The sequence below is a fragment of the Mustela nivalis genome (assembly GCF_964662115.1).
Source record: "Mustela nivalis genome assembly, chromosome: 1".
NCBI lineage: Eukaryota > Metazoa > Chordata > Mammalia > Carnivora > Mustelidae > Mustela > Mustela nivalis.
The window spans coordinates 47,481,515-47,502,291 of record NC_139020.1 but is presented as its reverse complement, the minus strand read 5'-3'; the positions used below and the strand labels follow the sequence as shown (position 1 = coordinate 47,502,291).

At 34.0% G+C, this 20,777-nt stretch overlaps 1 protein-coding gene across 4 annotated transcripts in view; it reads right to left on the bottom strand.

Moving 5' to 3' along the window:
- Positions 1-536: 536 nt before the first annotated feature.
- The window catches only part of TBC1D23 (TBC1 domain family member 23), a 57,952-nt gene continuing 37,711 nt past the window's right edge, over positions 537-20,777 (bottom strand). For 2 of the 4 annotated variants that reach the window (XM_082695892.1, XM_082695894.1), the window contains exons 12-19: positions 18,474-18,516; positions 16,440-16,549; positions 12,508-12,647; positions 10,812-10,856; positions 7,232-7,320; positions 4,991-5,126; positions 3,041-3,235; positions 537-2,201 (exon numbers count right to left, since the gene is read on the bottom strand). In XM_082695892.1, coding sequence (XP_082552018.1) covers positions 2,120-2,201; positions 3,041-3,235; positions 4,991-5,126; positions 7,232-7,320; positions 10,812-10,856; positions 12,508-12,647; positions 16,440-16,549; positions 18,474-18,516 — 840 coding nt within the window. In that variant the 3' untranslated portion in view covers positions 537-2,119. The remainder of the gene's footprint in view (positions 2,202-3,040; positions 3,236-4,990; positions 5,127-7,231; positions 7,321-10,811; positions 10,857-12,507; positions 12,648-16,439; positions 16,550-18,473; positions 18,517-20,777) is intronic. The other 2 variants (XM_082695893.1, XM_082695895.1) reach the window with 1 other exon arrangement.

Genomic DNA, 20,777 nt, shown 5'->3' with positions numbered 1-20,777 from the left:
GGAGGCTCAGTATGTTGAGTAGACTGCCTTCGGCTCAGGTCTTTCAGCCTTCGTTTTCTCATCTTGAAAATACAGAAAATACTAACAACTTCATCATGTTGCAAACTCTGCAATCCTTGAGAGTCCATAGAGGTGGATATCCCAGAGTGAATTCTAGTTCTGTAATTAGTGGGTCTGTTAAGTTAAGATGAGCTACATAAGTGCCTAATACAATCAGTGACACATGTTTTCATTTGATATTTATGACTAGTAACCGCAGGGTTACTGCAGATGAGGAAACTAGAGTTTAGGGAAGTTACGTTGGTCAAGGCAGAAATTTATTACATGTCAATTTAATGTCATTAAACCACCTCTTTCCTCCTTCCCCATACAGATGAGCTGAAATAGAAATCTAATACTTTCAATCCTAAAACTTGAACATTAAATTCCACTGAAAGGATAGCCATCAATTTTCTAATTTTGTGTTACGGACAGAGATTTACAAATGGGGAGCGGGAGGGGAGAAAAACGTCAAAAAAGAGTCATTAAGAACAAAGTTATGAGCAAATTGTACTGGTTTATTTACAATTGTAATTTATAAACAGTAACACAAACATCTTTACATTAATATTATGAAAAAAGTCCCATGGCTGAAATGGGCAAAAAATGGAGACTTCAGGGCATTTCTAAAGGGGGCGGGTGCCAAAGAAAATAAGAAAAATGCAATACAACCGTTGTGGATAGAGTTATAAATATCAAGTACTGCACCAGGTGCAATTTCATGCAAATGTCTTCAACCACTCAAGTAAACGGTTTTTATTTAGATATTAGAATAAAATACCTTGAACTATGTTGCCTGTTATTCACTTGATTTCCAATAACTGGCTATAAATAGAGTACATCTAAATATTTCTCCTATCAACCCCTTAGAGATAATCCATTACATTTTAGGACATGGTAAATTGTTAGGATTTGCTAGTTCCCAAAAAGATTTTATAAGGAGTCATTCCATAGCCCCAAACATGTTCCCAGATTTTCTCTCACCAAATGTGTCTAATATAGACCTCAATAAATTAAACTGAGAAAGCTGCAAAATGAAGCAGATCACTTTTTAGTTTTGTCATATTAAAAAATAAAAATAGTTTCAAACCACCAGTACTTTAGCAAGAGAAGACAAAAACCAAAGAAGAGGAAAAAAATTCGGAAAGAGATGATAAAACAACTGTACTTTATATAGCTCTCTTATTATTTGGCTTTCATTTAAGTGGACACTAATGTGGTCACAGACCATAACCTCAGTAAGGATAAATCAATGTGTGTACAATACCCTTCTGAAATATCCTAAATCAAATATTCCACTTGTAATAAAGACCAATGACATTTTTATAGGTACAATTCTTGTCCCCAAAATGTTTATTTTAATCTTAGTATGCCTACCTACTTATTATTATACTTTAAACTGCTCCTTAGAAACCATTAGGATGAAGTTTATTATGTGAAGCACCCAGTGTTCAAATCATTAGCTAATGATGCAAAAAATGATTTAGATACTGATGCTTCACATTTCACTAACTGGACTGCATTTCTGAGTTGGCTGGAATCTTCATCCACTTCACTGAAAAGATTTCACTTTTTTTTAAGGACAGAAACAGCAAGCTGTTAATCTATGTAATACTCTCAGTTTCTGATACTGCTCAGTGGATAAACTAAATGTAGCAATTAAAGGGGTCTCTTCAGCTAATTCTATCTCTAATTTTCATTGAAGACATTGCAAGTATATATGCGTATGGGTCTTTTTAAATCTGAAAGTGATACATGTTCCCTTTTTAAAACACAGCTCTTCAAAACAGAACTGCATTCTGTACCCTTAGTTCATAAGGGCGTAGGGTCAGTTACTTCAAAGTCATTTAATAACTGACCTTTATAAATCATTTTACAAAACTGAAAATGCAAAAGAAAATTTAAGAAAAATTTTAACTGTTCAGAAATTGATTATAATAATTCACACATACTTAGACCTGCAATTCAAGCACCCCCATGAGCAAATGAAAGGTCCTCAGTTAGTATTCAATCAGGAAAATATGTCCTTGTTTCTTTCTCTTGGTTGCCTTAATTTCTTTTAAAGTAATTCTCTTTTATATTAACTTTCCAAAGCATCCAAAACTTTCATGATCTGTTGTTTTATGGCTTTGGTAGCATCTCCTGCATTTGGAATCAAATACCTGGGGTGGGGGGAGAGAATATACATATGTATTAATATAAATTGCTTTCACTCCAGGACTCAGTTTAGATGTCACTTCCAGTGGGAAGCCTTCCTAACCTACAAAGCAAGCAGACACATCCTCATATTTACCATAACTTATCCAATACACACTCGAAAGCACATTTTGAAAGAAAGAAAATCTAAATGTCAAAGCTACATGGTTTTTCATATAGTGTACAGCCACATGTAATGAACCACGCATCAGGAGTCAGGAAGGCTATATTTGGTCTGATCACAAGCTAGGTGTGAAGATCTGCAAGTCATTCAACTCCTCTGGGGTTCACATTTTTAAAAGATTACAAAGATGGTTTAGTTTTGAGATCAGTGTGGTCCTACAGCTCTTGGTGCCAGTACACGAACTCTTTGTCACTGGTCCACATTAAGACAAGAAGGAATTTATACCAGATTGTAAATTAAATATACAACACAGCACACTGCTTACTTTGCTGACACATTTTCAAAGCAAGAATTTTTTTGATGAAAGAAAACAGAAACACTGACTTATATTCTAAAACAAGCTTCCTACCTGTTTACAAACCAGCATTTAGTGCAGCAATGGTACAGATTACTTAAAGGCCCTTCAGTCAAAAAGTTTATGAAATTAGCTATGGCACTCACTGGAACCACGTGCTGATTAGCCACAAATGACTAAAGATACAGAAGGGAAAAATCAGCAAAGAATGCTGATAAAAGTGGCTCTAGTATGCTAGTAGCCTACTCCCCAAACAGAGAAACAAACTATGTTTAATAATGAACTAATTCAACAATTCAGATAACATCATCCTAAGAAAATCTTACCTTTCGATTGCCAAGATTTCTATTCCTGAAGCACTGCTGTTTCCATACTTGAAGGTAATTAGCTCAGGGTGTTTTTTTTTGGATGTAATTTTAACTACAGAATTTAGTGCTTGTCGAGACTGTATATAAGCCAATCCTTTCCGTGAAAGAATCTCCCTTAAACAGTACATGTGTGTTGCAGTAACCAACAGATGACTTGAGAGGGGAAAAAAACATTAAAAAACAAGAAGAATTTTAAAGAAATGTCATGCAAAACAGCTGTTAACACAATAAAAAATATTCAATCTAGATGAAATTACTTTTGAATTAAAGAATATAGACAAAGGATCACCTAAGAACAAAAAGGTACCCAGTAACATTTTTAAGTTCCTTTTAATGGTATGAAAAATTAGTATTTTATTAACAGAAAATCCTGTTAACTGTATAAAAGCAAGTTTTATATTTTATATAATAAAAACTACAATACAATTAGAAATCATTAAAATAATATTTTTAGAATCTACTCTGCATGATATATGGAAGACAATACTTTTCAAACTTTCCCAGAGTTACTATCTATACTCATAAACTATTCTCACTCACTATACTACAGTATATACTCTACACTGAAGACTGCTAAGCAGTAGTTGGGCTGCCTTACATGTTTTATAATATTCTGTAAGTGGATCTTGAACATAGAATGGGCATAGAATTATTGTGTCTTAGCTTGTGTCCCCCTCTTTGTGTCTCAGTTCATTTATTATAGGGATATACTCATACGCTTTTGTGTAATACAATAAGACTAGCATCAGATAAGTCCAGAATGCAGGACATTTTGCAGAATAAATGGCCTAGCCTCAGGATTCATTCATCATAGAGCAAAGGGGAGGTGCTGATAAGGGTAGTGGTACTGTTGGACATGGCATGAGACTAAAGCGATTAATGGGCAAATGCAATGTGTAGACCATGACTAGATCCTGTATCGGGAAGAAAAAAAACCAGAGACTATAAAAGGTGCTGTGGGGGAACTCTGAAAAATCTGAGTGTGAACTAACTGTATGTTGAATGATGCTCATTTTAAGGTTTTTGAAGAGTTATAATGCTCATATTCTTGGGTGACTTATGCTGAAGCATTTAGGGTAAAGTGTCATATCTGTAAGATTCTTCTGAATGGCTTGACAAAAGAGAACTGTGTATATTCTTGTGCCTATATATATAGATAAAAAATGGAAAGATGGGGTAGTACAAATAGAAATTAAAATCCAATGAACCTAAGAGAAGAATCCTATTCCACCACCTATTCCCCCAGATAGAGAAAATAAACTATAAAGATGTTCAATGTACTGTTCCTTCAACTTTTTTGCTTAAAATTTTCAAAATAAAAAATACGTAAGAAATATTCTTTTTTTTTTAAAGATTTTATTTATTTATTTGACAGATAGAGACAAGTAGGCAGAGAGGCAGGCAGAGAGAGAGAGAGAGAGAGAGAGGAGGAGGAAGCAGGCTCCCTGCTGAGCAGAGAGCCCGATGCGGGGCTCGATCCCAGGGTCCTGGGATCATGACCTGAGCTGAAGGCAGAGGCTTTAACCCACTGAGACACCCAGGCACCCCCGTAAGAAATATTCTTAAAATCAAGACATGTAGAGGTGCCTAGGTGGCTCAGCCAGTAAAGTGTAAGCTTTAGGCTCAGGTCATAATCTCTGGGTCCTGGGATCAAGCCCTGTACTGGGCTCCCTGCTCGGTGGAGAGCCTGCTTTTCCCTCTCCCGCTGCACCTTCCCCACTTGTACACTCTCTCTCTCAAATAAATTCTTTTAAAAAAAAGAAAAGAAAAATAAAAATCAGGACATAAATACAAGTTGACAAAGTGAAATTATATCTTATACTTGCATAAAGAAAATTTCTTTTGCAGGTGTTTTTTTATTAACTAACTTTAATTTTACTTCAGCAGAAGGCATTTCTTAAAAAGTACCTAGGAAACATGTGTCCACTTTCTTTAACTTCTTTACAAGGAAAATGATGCTTGACATCTGGCTTGTTGATCCAAGTCTGGATGTTTACAACCTCTTTTCTGTCATCATCTGACATTGAAGAGCTATCAATTTCATCTACAGAGAATTGAAAGCATTAAAAGTGGGAATTACCAATTTTATAAATGAGACATTTCTTAAGAGCCTGAAAAAGATTTCAATATTTTAAACATATATTTTGAAAAACATAACAATTCTAATCTTGCTACTGTACTTCCTTATGCCACTGGCATAATACAGAAATACTATTTTCAAACATTAGGCCACACAGTAAGAAAGTCAGGTGAAAATACTAAGAATACACTTGTAACACTGTGTGTCAACTATACGTGAATAAAAAATAAATAATGTAAATAAATTTTTAAAAGACAACTATCTGAGGAATTTCAAAACTTTTGCTTTATGTAACATGACTCTAATCTATGTCTAGACCCTAGAGAGATGGCTGAATTGTCCAATAATAAGCACCTATCTTGAGGGCAAAGATGGCAGAGTTCCTTTTCTCTTGCTGGTTTCGATTTTAAGAAAAACAACAAGAAAATCCATCCTGGGATAAATAAATAAAAATCTCTTTAATCTTTTATCCTTTTTCATGCAGAATTTTAAGACATTCTAATTATTTTTTTCTAATTTAACAAAGGGGAATTATAGTCACTAGTGTTAATAATTACAAATGTTCCTCCCTTTTAAAGAAATACTTCAAAATGTAAAGAGACATAATAAAAAGGGAAATTTCATATATCTATACACTTTCAGCCTAAATAAAAAGTAGAACCCTTATATGTATCTCCCCATTCTCATTCCTCTCCCTTGTTCACTAAGAAACAGTGACTATTGGTTATGGTTCCATCCTTGCCTTTAATCATACATGAATATCCTCAAACAATATACAGTAGTGTTTTGCACTTTAAGTAACATTTATATAAATAGCAGACTGTTTGACTGTATTCTTCCACAACTGCTTCTTCACTCCCCACTGTAAAATTTATCCATGTTGATACATAGAGCTCTAGTTTTCTCATTTTCATTACTGTGCAATTTCCCTAATAAAAATATATGTGCAAATACATGACACATGAAATTATACCATAATTTATTCATCCACATGCCTCTCAGAGGAATGAAAATAGTTCAAATGAAAACTGTTAACAAAAGAAGAAATATTCAGGGAGAGCTAGAGACTGATAAAATAACAAGAAGATAGCAACAAAAAGAGAGGCAAGAATAAAAAAAAACAATTAGAAATAGCACACAGAAAATTTCATTTACCTTAATGTAAGTTTTTGGGGAGGAGATTTTATAATATTTATTAAACTGTCAAATGTGGTTCCCTATAATCTAACAATCTTCCTGCTCAGAATATACCCTCTGTATATACTTACAAAAGTTCAGATAGCTCTATGTATAAAAATATCTGTTGTCATTTGAGACAAAAAAAAAGGAAAACTATCATGTGAATTGTGAGAAAAATGATTAAATAGATTATGGTATGCTTACAATGGTGGAATATGGGCTAAGATGGAAAATACGCAACATGTATTACTAAACAGAAAAAGCAAGACGAAATTTGGGAGGTTTTTTCCTCTTATTTTGTACGTTTACTGTTTTATTTTTCCTAACCCACTACACATATTAATATTAATATGATTACTTAACCACCGTAATCTTGGCAGCAGTATTATGAACCGAGGTAATAAATTATTTTTAAAATAAAAAGGCAACCACCAAGAATGATACATTTTCCTGGCACAATATCCCCATCTTGTGGCCCTTTAGGATACTGCCTCCAATTCTCTTTCCAGATGTCTCAATTTTGGAATTCTCTGATTTTAGACGCACAACTCTCAATCTCCTAGGTGGATGGATTAAGGAGATTTAAATCAAATCCCATGGACTTGAATACTATTTCAACACTGATAATTCCCAGATCATCATCAGTTTATTAGACCTCCTCTCTCTTGGGCTAAGGACTCCTATAATCCACTGCCTACACACCATTTCTGCTTGAATTCTAACAGGCGTAACTTAAGATGTCTAAAACCAAACTCTTAGTAGAAAAACTACAGACTCTCCAATCTAGAGAATTTTTTTTTGAAAGCCGTTGTTGGCTAGCCCCAGAATGCTCTCTCTAATCACTGCTAGTGCCTGCGAAAAGCATCTACAGATAAGTATTATTACTACACCTGTGTCGTATTCTTCTTCATCCCCAATGCTGAAAACAGGCTTTACACCACGGTAAGGCTTGCCCACTCTGTCACTGCTGCTCACATGCCTATATTCAAAGAATTTTAGAAGGCAAATCATCACTTAAGTAGTTACCAAAGATTTTCACCAAGTATCATATGAATATTTAAATAAAATGTACATATTCTTTGTCCTTAGCCCCCATATATCATGCTATTTAGAACAGTTATGTTAGGGAAACTCTAACAAGGTAAGGAAAATATGTTAGCAAAAGTGGCATTGTGTCTTAATAGACTGAACACTTTCGATCTGTAAAACTAAAAAAAAAAAAAAAAAAAAAAAGTTAATATTTATATTAAAACCTTAGATAAGTCATTTAACCTCTCTGTGATTCTGTTTTCATATCTCCAAAACAGTAATAACAACAATATCTACCCTTCAGGGTTACTGTGAGAATTTAATCAGTTAATATTTTGTAAAGCTCTTAGAATAATGCCTGGCATATAGCACGTCTGTTAGAGAAAACAGATTATGGAACCAAATATTCAAATTCCAGGAAAGTGTGAAGTCTTCCTCATATGGGAGTAAATACCTTGGGGTTTTTCCTCCCATTTTTTTTTTAATCACAGTTTCAGTTGGACAACATTGTGATTCAACAATTCTATACATTACCCAATGCTCACATTATAATACTCCCATTCTTTTATTACTGTTACTTTTGTAAGAGAAACATGCTACTTCTTTTACACAAATGTATATAAACCATAAAAATTAATCTTTCTTTTTTAAGTAGCAGAAGCATAAAGAACAAGTAAACTCAAATTTGATTAGTTCTGCAACAAGTATGACCTCTGTCTTTTTAATATAAAAATTTATACCTCAGTACTTTTTAGGTAATCTCAAACAAACCAAAAAGAAAAATTAAAATATTTCAACAAAGTACATGCTTCTGGGGAAAAAGCATTATGTTATTTGTAAGATAAATGTTCCATCAAGATTACCTATGATAAAAGAAAAACTGCTTTTTTTTGAGTCATATATCAAGAGGTAGTCCAATATGGAAAAAATTCAAGTTACATGTCTTTAATCAATCTTAAAATTCAATTTTTCCAGAATATAGAGATTAAATCTGTATTTTAAATAATTTAATACAGATCTTGAATAAAAAATCTTATCATGACCCAATTTTATTGAAATAGGCTTAAACCTATTTCTCCCAAAATAACTTTCTTCAACAGAAACCTCATTAGAAAAATCAACTGATAGCTGAACATATAACATTCTTTGGTAATTATAAATTAATTATACATAGTAGTTTAAATTAAATCATAAAATCATTTGATTTTAGGTTAAAACATATCTAATATAAAATTATCCATTATCCATTAAACTATGCTCATTAGAGAAAATGAAATAAGTAAACAACTACGAAACATAGATTGAGTTCTCTTGTAAAAGACAAAGACAATATAGCTTTGTCTAAATATACTTTAGTGCCATCTAGGTTATAAAATTGTATGAGATTATTATTGGTTCTTTCCTGATAGTAAAACATAATTAAACAGACATAACACAGAAACAAAGATGTTTATAGTAGATGCTTGATCCAGAAGGCAAGTATAAATAAAGTAAAAATCAAAAATAAATAGGAGGGGGTGAAGCCTGGCTGACTCAATCAGTAGATGTGACTGGATCTCAGGGTTTCAAGTTTAAGCCCCACCTTGGATATAGAATCTACTAAAAATTTAAAAAAAAAAAAGTTTTAAAGCTATTCATTACTTATCTAGATTTATAATACAATGCATTTTTTATAAAATCTATAAAGATTACTGAAATAGTTCTTAACAAACTGGCTACAAATTAATGGAATTCAATGGCTGGACTCTTTAAAAAGCAGTATACTATACATTTTTAGCTGAAGTAATAACAAAAACATCTGTAATATAGTATGGCCAGGTTTCAATTTATTTACTGTGCTCAGAAGAAACCCAGTTCTTTCTAACTTTCACTAAATTCTGTTTTTGAAATAGATATATTTGTCTGTAGAACAAGAAGATTATTTAAATTTTTAAAAACTTAAGAATTTGGAAGAAAACTTGGTAGTTAAAATTAGACTAATTCAATGGTCCTATAATAAGAGAAGGTAGAAAGGTGATTCACAGAATAGCTTATAATTTTAAAAGAAGCAACCACCTTTAAAAGTCTCAGATAAAACTGTAATAGAAGCTCTAAAACTGGCTCTGCCAGGAACACTCACAGTAAATAAAAACTCTTTCCAACAAGTTAGGAGTAAACTACTGCTTTTAAAAATGCTACTTCTAGATACCGAAAACATTAAAATGACAAAAAAAAAAAAAAAGTCAATTCCATTATTCCAAAGCTTAACTTATATTTAAAATACAACTAGAGGGGTGCCTGGGTGGTTCAGTCAGTTGGAATGCTGACTCTTGATTACAGCTCAGGTCATGGTCTCAGGGTTCTGTGATCAAGCCCTGAGTCAGGCTCTGCACTCAGTTGGGAGTCTGCTTGAGGATTCTCTCCCTCCCCCACCACCTCATTCCCCTCACTCGTATGCTCTAAAATAAATCAATAAATAAAAAGAAACTAGAGTTTCTTTTAAAATGTCCATAGATATTGCTGTAATTGATACTCTAAACTGCAGAAAAATTCTGTGGGTATAAAAACTGTAAAGCCATATAAAAGTATGAAGTTAATAAAGTTCTTCTGTGCATCCTAACTGAAGATCCAGTAGATATTTTAACTTTACACTTGCATCTTACTGGGGCAGAGAAGAGATGCATTTATACATTAACATGTACCCCATGAACTAATTTCTTTCATGGAAAACCAAAGAACTGTGGTTCTTCAGAACTGATTTATATATGCTTATTCACCAACCTAAATACACATATCTAATTTTAAAAATATTTTTTAAAAAGATTGTAAAATTACATAACAAGGGGCACCTGGGTGGCTCAGTGGGTTAAAGCCTCCACCTTCGGCTCAGGTCATGATCCCGGGGGTCCTGGCCCTACATCGGGCTCTCTGCTCAGCAGGGAGCCTGCTTCCTCCTCTCTCTCTCTGCCTGCCTCTCTTGCCTACTTGTAATCTCTGTGAAATAAATAAATAAGTAAATCTTTTGAAAAAATTACATAACAAACCTGAACTAATAATTTTGAATCATGACATGTGCCTTCTCTCAGTAATATTCTCTAGTGTTAGGGCAAGAGATGGAAGCATATGATTTCCAAAGCTACCACCCTGCTCACTCTGAGACTAAGTATTTTCTTTGTTTCACCTTCCTCTCTTTCAGAATAAAAGTTCATGGATTTGAATGTACTTGATTTTATCTGAGGAATGGGACATACAAAGCAGCATGCAAGGAAAAAAAAAATGATCAAGCAAAAAACAAATACAGCTCAATCAAAATCACACACTCCTAAAAGCAGAGTAAGAAAAGTTTAGCGTTTTAAACAGCTGCATGAAATTTTAGCTAACAGTGGGAGGCTTATAGAGAGCATGAGGCATGCTAAAAAGGAAAAGGATGGTCCCAGAAAGCTGCTCTACTCATTGGCTTACCGCTCTGTACATGCTCTGTCTGGCCAAGGAAGATTGAAAGACATTCTATAGCAAATTGAGGCAGAGGACAGAACAAAATGATTATTAAAAACACAATGGATTTAAAACAAAATATAGTATAATCACTTTTTCTAGCCCTGAGCATACATTATAAAGAAAACCTTTTGATCATCCCAAGTACAAAGAAAAATAAAGAAAAACTAGTTTCAAAGGATTTTTTTAAAACAAAAACAATAGTCTTTTCAAGTTATCATTATCAGTTATCATTAGTTCATTTTTAAAAAAAAGTTTATATGTTCATGCTATAAAATTTTAGCAATAGTACTCTAGTTCAGAATGTACTAACTTTAAAGTAAAAAAGTTACAGGCAATTGTGAACAATTTTAACGAGCAAAATAGACTCTTAGGCTTGATAAGTATTATAAAATTAAATATTAAATATTATTTATCAGTGGACCATTTTAGACAGGCACAGTTTTTTTGGATTTGTGAAAATAACCTATTCACTTCTTTGCTATTAAAGGAAACAATGTACTTTTGTATGCATATGTGCTATAATTAAAAAGTGGCAATAATAAATTTCTGACATTCAATTCTTAAAGTCAAACACTTCAACTTTCCTAGGACACTGCATGGAAGACATGAGACTGAAATGAAATAACACACTTTCCAGATTAGGCTTGCTTAGCAACAAATTCTGTGTTGGAATTATTAGGTTAGTTTTGAACTGAAGGAACAAGAAAAATCAACCAGACTACTATTGGAGGAAAAAACACTGAGGACTCTACAGTTCCAGTAAGAAGCATTAAAACACACATTCAGAAGCTTATCATTTGTTAGCTAAACCCTTCATTTGTAACTCATGGGAAAACAGGGTCACTTATAGTCTGTGAACACAAATCTATGAAGATCTAAACACTTAAACTAAGAAAATGGGTTTCTGGGATGCCTGGTAGGCTCAGTTGGTAGAGCAGCTAATTCTCAACACTGGGGCTGTTGAGCTTGAGCTCCACGTTGGCTGTAGAGATTACTTAAAAAATAATTAATTTTAAAAAAAGAAAGAAAGAAAATGGGTTTTTGCTTTACTTGACATGACCAAATTTTTTAGGTTAGAAATTCCTAGAGGAGAAGAGGAAGCTCCTGTTTTGAGATTACTGCATTTAGCAGATAGTTCTCATCCATCTGACATGTAGGAAACAGTCATGAAGTGTAATACATACAATAGCATCTTAATATTTTTTTAATGAACCGCATAAAGGGGCAGTACCATTATCTGAATTTCATTCTGATCAGGAGAGAGAAATAGTCAAATTTCACAGCAATAAAGAACGTCTCTGTCATTATAATGAAAACTGAAATTATCTAATTAAAAAATATATTTTTTTTTTAAAGATTTTATTTATTTATTTGACAGAGAGAAATCACAAGTAGATGGAGAGGCAGGCAGAGAGAGAGAGAGAGGGAAGCAGGCTCCCCGCTGAGCAGGGAGCCCAATGTGGGACTCGATCTCAGGACTCTGAGATCATGACCTGAGCCGAAGGCAGCGGCTTAACCCACTGAGCCACCCAGGCGCCCCCTAATTAAAAAATATTAAAAAATATGATTCTTCTAGAACACATTCAATTCAACTAGCACTTACTGTAAGACACATTTCTTTAGTTACCCATCATAAACTCATACCATATAAGTAACTCACCGATCCACAGGAGTTGATGTATTCTCAATAAAACTGATAACTTTTTCCCTGACATTAACAGACTTCGTCTTCAAAGCAACAGTCATTTTATTTACCAATGATTTCATTCCTCTATCATTTGAGCCATTAGAAGATTCACCCTGAAAACAAAAACAAAAACAAAAAAACCTTACTAATAAATTAACTGCTCTCCTAATGATTAGCAGAGACATTACTGCTAAAGGTTATCTAGATGGTATGGACTAAACTGTGTCCATATGTTAAAGTTCATTCTAGTACACCTCAGAAAATGTATGCAGAGACAGAGCCTTTATTTTTTTTTTTTATTTTTTTTTTTAGATTTTATTTATTTATTTGACAGAGAGAAATCACAAGTAGGCAGAGAGGCAGGCAGAGAGAGAGAGGAGGAAGCAGGCTCCCTGCCGAGCAGAGAGCCCGATGCGGGACTCGATCCCAGGACCCTGAGATCATGACCTGAGCCGAAGGCAGCGGCTTAACCACTGAGCCACCCAGGCGCCCCGAGACAGAGCCTTTAAAAGCAAATTAAGGTTAAACGAGGTCATATATAAATCAGTATGACTAGCATCCTTATAGGAAGAGGGGGAGACATCAGGGATGTACAAACACAGAAAAAAGGCCATGTGCACCCAGACAGACAAAAAGGCAGTCATGTGCAACCCAGAGAGAGAAGCCTGAGGAGTAATAAAATCCGCCAATCCTTTGATCCTAGACCTGCAGCCTCCAGAACTGTAAGAAAATTAACTTCTTTTAAAATTAACTTCTTTTAAGTTTAAGCGAACTACTTGGTTGTATTTTGTTATGACAGCCCCAACAGACTGATACACTAGACAAAACAATTTTAGGGACAGGAATGAGAAATAGAAAAATGAGGCTATATGTTGCATATAAAGTGTGTAAAGTCTGAAACTACCTTCATTATTCAGTAAGAAATAAAATTACTGACCTTTTCTTAACTTCAATTACACCATAAAAATAATCAAAAGTACAATCAGGATATCATTCATGTGGCTAAATTTTTAAACATCTATTCCTTATAAATTTTTGCTGTTTAAATATTTTCACTTAGGCCTTTAATTTCTCAAGAAAAATTATTTTTATGTACCTAATGTAATAAGTGTGTGTAATTCTTAAACTGTTCAACGAAACTGCTCCATATTCCCTAAAGGGCTAGTTGGCAAGAGATATCAGAAGTGTGCCCATCTTTTGTCTGTTAATTACTCTTTAGAACTTAAGAGAAGGAAATAGTTAGAAAGTGCACTAGGATTTAGGTATTATTAGATGGAAAATTATACAGATTTTAAAAAAAAGAAATGCTTTTAAATAAGCATTTAATTTTTTTAAAGTTTTTCTTTTAATTACAGTTAGTTAATATATAGTATAAAATAAGATTCTGATCATGGGGCGCCTGGGTGGCATAGTCAGTTAAGTGTCTACCTTCAGCTCAGGTCATGATCCCAAGGTCCTGGGATGAGCCCTGTGTCACCATCATTGGGCTCCTCTGCTCAGTGGGAAACCTATTTCTCCTTCTCCCTATACCCTTCCCCCTCCCTCAAATATATATACATTTGAAGGAAATACTTCAAAATACGAAAATATAAATAGCAGTTATTTTTCTTTATACTTTTCAAATTTACAGATGTTGTGAAAATAAACATGCATCATTTCAATTTTTAAGAGAAAGAAGTCATTAAATAACACAAAAACCATATTTCTATTTCCATATCCAAATTTGAAACCAAACTAAACTGATGAAATTAAATTCTTTGGTACTTTTTAATATACTATATAACATCTTTAAGAGGGTAAGTGCTATGGTGAGTGCTGTGAATTGTATAAGACTAATGATTCACAGAACTGTACCCCTGAAACAAATAATATATTATGTTAATTTAAAAAAAATTTTTTTTAAAGTTTCTTTAGAGGTCTCAATCATTATTTTTCATATCTGAAAACAGGAACTTGAACAGAATTACTATCCAACACTGTGGATGGCAATATAAATTAGAATAATGTTTTTTGGTGGGGGCCTGGGTGGCTCAGTCAGTTAAGCATTTGCCTTCAGCTCAGGTCGTGACCTCAGGGTCCTGGGATCCAGCCCTGCACTGGACTCCCTGATCAGTGGGGAGTCTGCTTCTCTCTCTCCCTCTGTCCTTTTCCCTTCCCCGCCTCTGCTCATGCTCACTCTCTTTCTCTCTCTCCCAAATAACTAGATAAAATCTTCCAAAAAAAGAATATTATGTTTTTTAAAGGCCAATCTGATGACAATGTAGAATTCTAAGAATTCTGATATATAATCTTCTGGTCGAGTTATTCTATTCCTAGGACTAAATAATCATGGCATATGTAAATATATTACTACAAAAATCAGTTATAATAGTGTTTATAACACAAAAAGACTAAAAGCAACATAAATATTCAAAAACAGGGGACTAACTGAATAAATTATAATACAGCCATTCAGTGGAACACTATTTAGTTATTCAAAATAAAAACAGAAAATATTTATTAAATAAATGGTGATCTCACGTGAAGAGCTCTTAGATACCTAGAGGATTACTTTAAGACACATTTCTTTAGTTACCCATCATAAATTCATACCATATAAGCAACAAATTTGTTGAAAACAAATTTCAGAGGTTTATCTGCTAATAATTTGACAATAATATGATTTGACCTATATGGCTAAAGATAAATGGTAATTAATCAGATATAATTTTATAATAACTGTTATTAAATATGCGACACATACAACACAATACATACACCTGCACATTTAATCCTCACATCACCATGAAGAAAGTTGTGTTATTATCATCTCAACTGCATTGATAGAGAAACCAGAGCTGAAAAGATCTTGCTGGAGATCATGAAGAATGTAAGTTCTGGAGATAAAACCTGAACATCAAGTTAAGTCAGACTGATAAACCTAAGCTAGTAATAATCATAACCTGTATTGCAGTTTCCTTTTATTTCTGTTTTAAAGAATGATCATTAGGTAAATGTGAACTATTACTGAAAATATGTAATGACATCTAATTCAATTGACATAAAATATTTTTGAAAGAGCACAAATGGGGCGCCTGGGTGGCTCAGTGGGTTAAGCCGCTGCCTTCGGCTCAGGTCATGATCTCAGAGTCCTGGGATCGAGTCCCGCATCGGGCTCTCTGCTCAGCGGAGAGCCTGCTTCCCTCTCTCTCTCTCTCTGGCTGCCTCTCTGTCTACTTGTGATTTCTGTCAAATTAATAAATAAAAAAAAAAATCTTAAAAAAAAAAAAAAAAAAGAAAGAGCACAAAGACTTACTGTGCAAATATTTCTGAAGAAGCACAGAAAAGTGAAAAGTAAATTTACCCACTACAGGAAAACCTTGTAGTAGTAACATACATCTTTATAACTAAAAATCAAATATAATGGGATTCGCAATCAGTTCTTATCTCCTTCTGACCAGCCCATTCTCAAATGTGGGTGGACTGAAGTTATAATCATGTAAATGTGTTGGGGAGGGGTACAAATATGGTCTGCAGGAGATGTGACCATAAGCCTCAGTATTCTTTTGGCTCACATTAATTGGGAGATTCCTAGAACCAGATCACTTGGGAGTCCCGGCTAGTCACAGGACTCAGTATTATCTCCACCAATATCTAAGCTGAGGCAGAAAATTGTCACTACATGATAACATACTACATCTGGATAGGGAGAAATCTGAATTCAGCAGGTGGATCTCCAGAACTCTAGCTAGTTTAGATGTGCAGGCCTGTTCCATCCTTACATTAACCCTGCAATAACGACTCCTCTAAACTCTACGTGTTTGAAATATTTTGACCCCATTTCTATTATGGTGAGGGTTTAACACTTAGTCACCTTTTCTGGGCATTCACCCAAATCTGGTGACATATTCTACATATACACTTACATCAATAGAAGAATTGATACTGCTCCTTGAGCCTGAGGTACTAGCAATCCAATGGCCATATCCATTTTCTGGTCCATCCACATTTATGTCTGCCAGGTGCTGCTGCAGTGCTTAAGATAAACAAGAAGGGAGAAAAAAAAACAGGTCACATACCAACCCCTCTTTAGAAAGATTCTTTACTAGAGAATTTAATAAACATGTCATAGCTGAATGAAAGAGGATCCAAAGATTTAATTACAGGTACTTTTTTCTGTACCTCAGGAAAGGAATGAAGGACTCTAAGCTACAGAAAGCCTTCCTCCTCTCCTTCTAAAGCCCTCTGTACAACTACAATTTTTCATAATTGACCTTAAAGATGGCAGTAACTATATACAGACTTGATGTTTTCCTCTTTGGAATGGAATCTTTTAAGTATTAAGAGATAATCTCAGCAACAATTTTATGACATAAAGGATTAAAAGAAAACCTATGGTAGCTTTTGTTCTATCACAGACATCTAATTAATCTTTCCCACAGTAAAGAACACATTAATTGCTATGGAGAGATTCTTGAAAAAGAAATAATCCATAATTAGAAAAAAACTTCTAAAACCTAAACTATACTATAAAAGACTGCATCTCAGGGAGGCTGGTGGCTCAGTTGATAAGCATCTGCCTCTGACTCAGGTCATGATCTCAGGATCCTGGAACTGAGGTCCGGCCATCAGGCTTCCTGCTCAGTGGGGAAGAAATCTGCTGCTTCCTCTGCCCCTCATCCTGCTTTCATGTGCTCTCTTTTTCTCTTAAATAAATAACAAATTTTTTTTAAGAAAAATAAGACTGCTTTTCAGATACTTTTGATAATAAACTTAATAACCAAGTTCTATATTTTGCTGTCAAAATTCCTAATAAATCACACTGGGGCTAAGGCCAGTACTTGCTTAACACTACTTATTAAAATACCCCGTTTGTAGATCACTCTGTGTGTAAACCCCAAAGGATGTTAGTTATCAGGCCATGATATGTAGGAAATCATCATAATCCTTGCTAGTATCACAACAGATCAAAGGAAAGAGACCCTAACCTATCATATTCCAAGTTATAACACAGATTAGGTCAAAAGTTAATCCTTATGAAGCTCTCATGATTCAAGCTCATGACTCTACTATTCTTCAAATACTAATTTGATTTTACTATTAAAGGCTCTTTATTTCTTAACTAAAATATATTTGACCTATAACAATGTATAAATTCAAAGTATACAACATGTTTGGTTTATATATTATTATATGATTTCCATTTCAGCAATAGTTAGCACCTCTATCCATCATATTATTACCCTTTCTTTTTCATGGTGGCAATAATTAAGATTTAGTCTTTTGGCAAGTTTATTTTAATACAGTACTACTGTCTATGTTCACTATACTTACAGTACTCCAGGACTTATTTATCTACTGGTCACAAGGTTGTACCTTTAAATAACATCAACTATAAAAAAGACAGGCTTTTACCCTGACTTAATCCTTCACAAATTCTCAAATCTCTGCCGGCAGAGATTTGGCAATTATTTTACTATCCTGGATTACCAAATATTAGTCTGAAGATTTGAAAATATCAGTTTATTTCCTTTATTCCATTCCATTCCATATTTTTTTTAGCTATTAATTTCAAGTAGCTCAAAAATGAAATAAAAACATAACAAAAAGGAGAGTATGAAAAGTATCCTCCTTTGTTTCCCAGTCCTATCCATTTCACCTTCTCCATAAAGACAAATCATGTAGACAGTTTTTCTCACATCTTTATAAAATTACTTTCTACAAATACAAGCTTGTTAAACATATCTACTGAAATAAACTTCCATTAAATATTTGCTCATTTAAAGTGTCTATTGTGTTTGTCTGTTATCTGTATGTCCTGCTTGCCTTGCCTTTTCTGAAAATACAGAATGACTTAAGAGAGTTTATTCACTAATTAATTTGGTCACTACAAATCAGGTCTGGTGATAGAACTGCCTCTGAAAAGCGGAGGCAAAGCGATTAATAAATTAAAACCTTACCCATAAATCCTCCACTGGCGATGCTCACATATTCTTTGTTTTTCTGTAACAAAAAACCAAAACTTAAATTATTCCAAAATGCAATTTAATTAAAACCTCTCATAGTCCTATAAACATTTACGAATGTAATATGAAGTTATACATTAGATTTCTGGACTTTTTCTTTTCTTTAACATTTTGGAAGCTGACAAAAAGATAAACATACATTTAACTTAAATATTTTAAGGTCTGGTGTTAAGATGGAAAGAAGGGGACCACTTCATAGCTACTACCAAGACTATGATTTTATTTGTATTCTAGTTCCAATAATATAATAAAGAGTCAAACCAAAACCACTTAAATTATATTTTTGGATATAATTAGCAAAGTTTTTAAAAGCTTTTAAAATGTGTTGTGTCCTTCATAAAAGAGAAATAAAGAATATTAGAGCTAATTATGAATAAGAAATAATAGAATGTTACCATTTTACAAACTACTATAAAAATTAATGGATCTAGGGGCACCTGGGTAGCTCAGTGGGTTAAAGCCTCTGCCTTCAGCTCAAGTCATGATCCCAGGGTCCTGGGATCGAGCCCTGCATTGGGCTCTCTGCTCAGTGGAGAGCCTGCTTCTCCCCCCCTCTCTCTGCCTACTTGTGATTTCTATCATATAAACAAATAAAATCTTTTTTAAAAAATTAATGGATCTAATAAACAATGGCAAAGAAAGAATAAGACAAAGAAAAAAGAGATCAGGGCGCCTGGGTGGCTCAGTTAAGCACCTGCCTTCAGCTCAGGTCATGATCCCAGGGTCCTGGGATCGAGCCCCACGTCAGGTTCCCTACTCAGCAGGGAGTCTGCTTCTCACTCTCCCTCTGCTCCTCCCCGCTTGTGTTCTCTCTCTGGAATAAGTAAAATCTTAAAAAGAAAAAGAAAAAAAAAAGAGGGAGAGAGAAAGAGAGATATCTGGGCAGTATGTCCCTCCCGAGGAAAACTCATACCACCCAGGATTTCCTGTCCCTGACCAAGTCTCTAGATCTAATTACCAACTTAGAGGGAATACCAAGGATAGAACCTGATAAACACCACCATGTGAATGCAGCAGTAAAACCTGAATGTGGGAAACTCTCTGTAAGATAAAGCAACCAGTTTTTCCAACAAACCAGCATGATTTTGGGGTCATGATTTTGGGGTCCTGGGATTAAGACCCATATCAGGCTCCCCCTGCTCTGTGGGGAACCTGCTTCTCCCTCTCCCTCTGCCTGACATTCCCCCCTGCTTGTGCTGTCAAATAAATAAAATCGTAAAAAAAAAAATGTTAACCAAGTGCAACATCTTGTCTTGGGTCCTGGGAAAATCAAGGAAACATGAACAAGAGTTAGATTTTTAATAATAAAGTGTAAAAATGTATGTCAGTATAAAGCGTGTATAGGGTTCAATTCTACCTACTTTTGAATTTGCTTGAAATTTTCCATAATAAAAGTTAGGGAAAAAATTTCTAAAACCACATCAAGAACTTGAGTTATAAAAAGGAAGTTCACAGTATTTCAAATTCTTGCCATGTGACAGGTCTTACAATATACAGTTTATACCAGAATATTTTAAAAATAGGCTAATTAAACTTGTAAGCAAAATGTCTGAGTTGCTATTTTTGTTTTTGTGTAAATTTCTAAAGATCTCTCCATTAATAAGGTATAAAATTATCTTATCATCTCCTTCCCCCAAATACCGTGGTTCCTTTGCTGATTTTTGTCTTTTGAGGATTCCTTCTTTTAGACTTATTTTCTCAAACCAAATTCCCAGTAAAATACAACATGAACAGAACAGGATCCAAACTGAGTGGCTAATGCAACTAGCCTATGGTCTTCCTGATTCCATAGTTCAGGGTCATAAAAAATGAAGACTTTAATGTCTAAGCTATCAAAGAATACCTAATAAACAACTATTTTTATAAAGAAAGAGCCATCACTGAGTAAAGCTTTGTAGAGAAGATAGAGGAACAGGTTACATAAAATCACTAATACAAATTAGCTGTGCTGAAGACAAGGTTCGAACACAAAAAGGAAAGGTGGCTGTATGTAATAAATATATATATATATATATATTCTGTTTCACAGTAAAGATACTAAAATGAAATACATAGTTACTGTTTCAAATACTAGAGAATGAACAGACATAAAGAACAGCACAACAGAATAATCCAGAAATAGATCCTGATGCACTGAGGAATTCAGTGTATTAAAAAGGTGGTATTTCAAATTGATAAGCACAACTGGGTAGCTTTCTGGGAAAAAAACATTTTTTTATTCCTACTTCACTTATTATA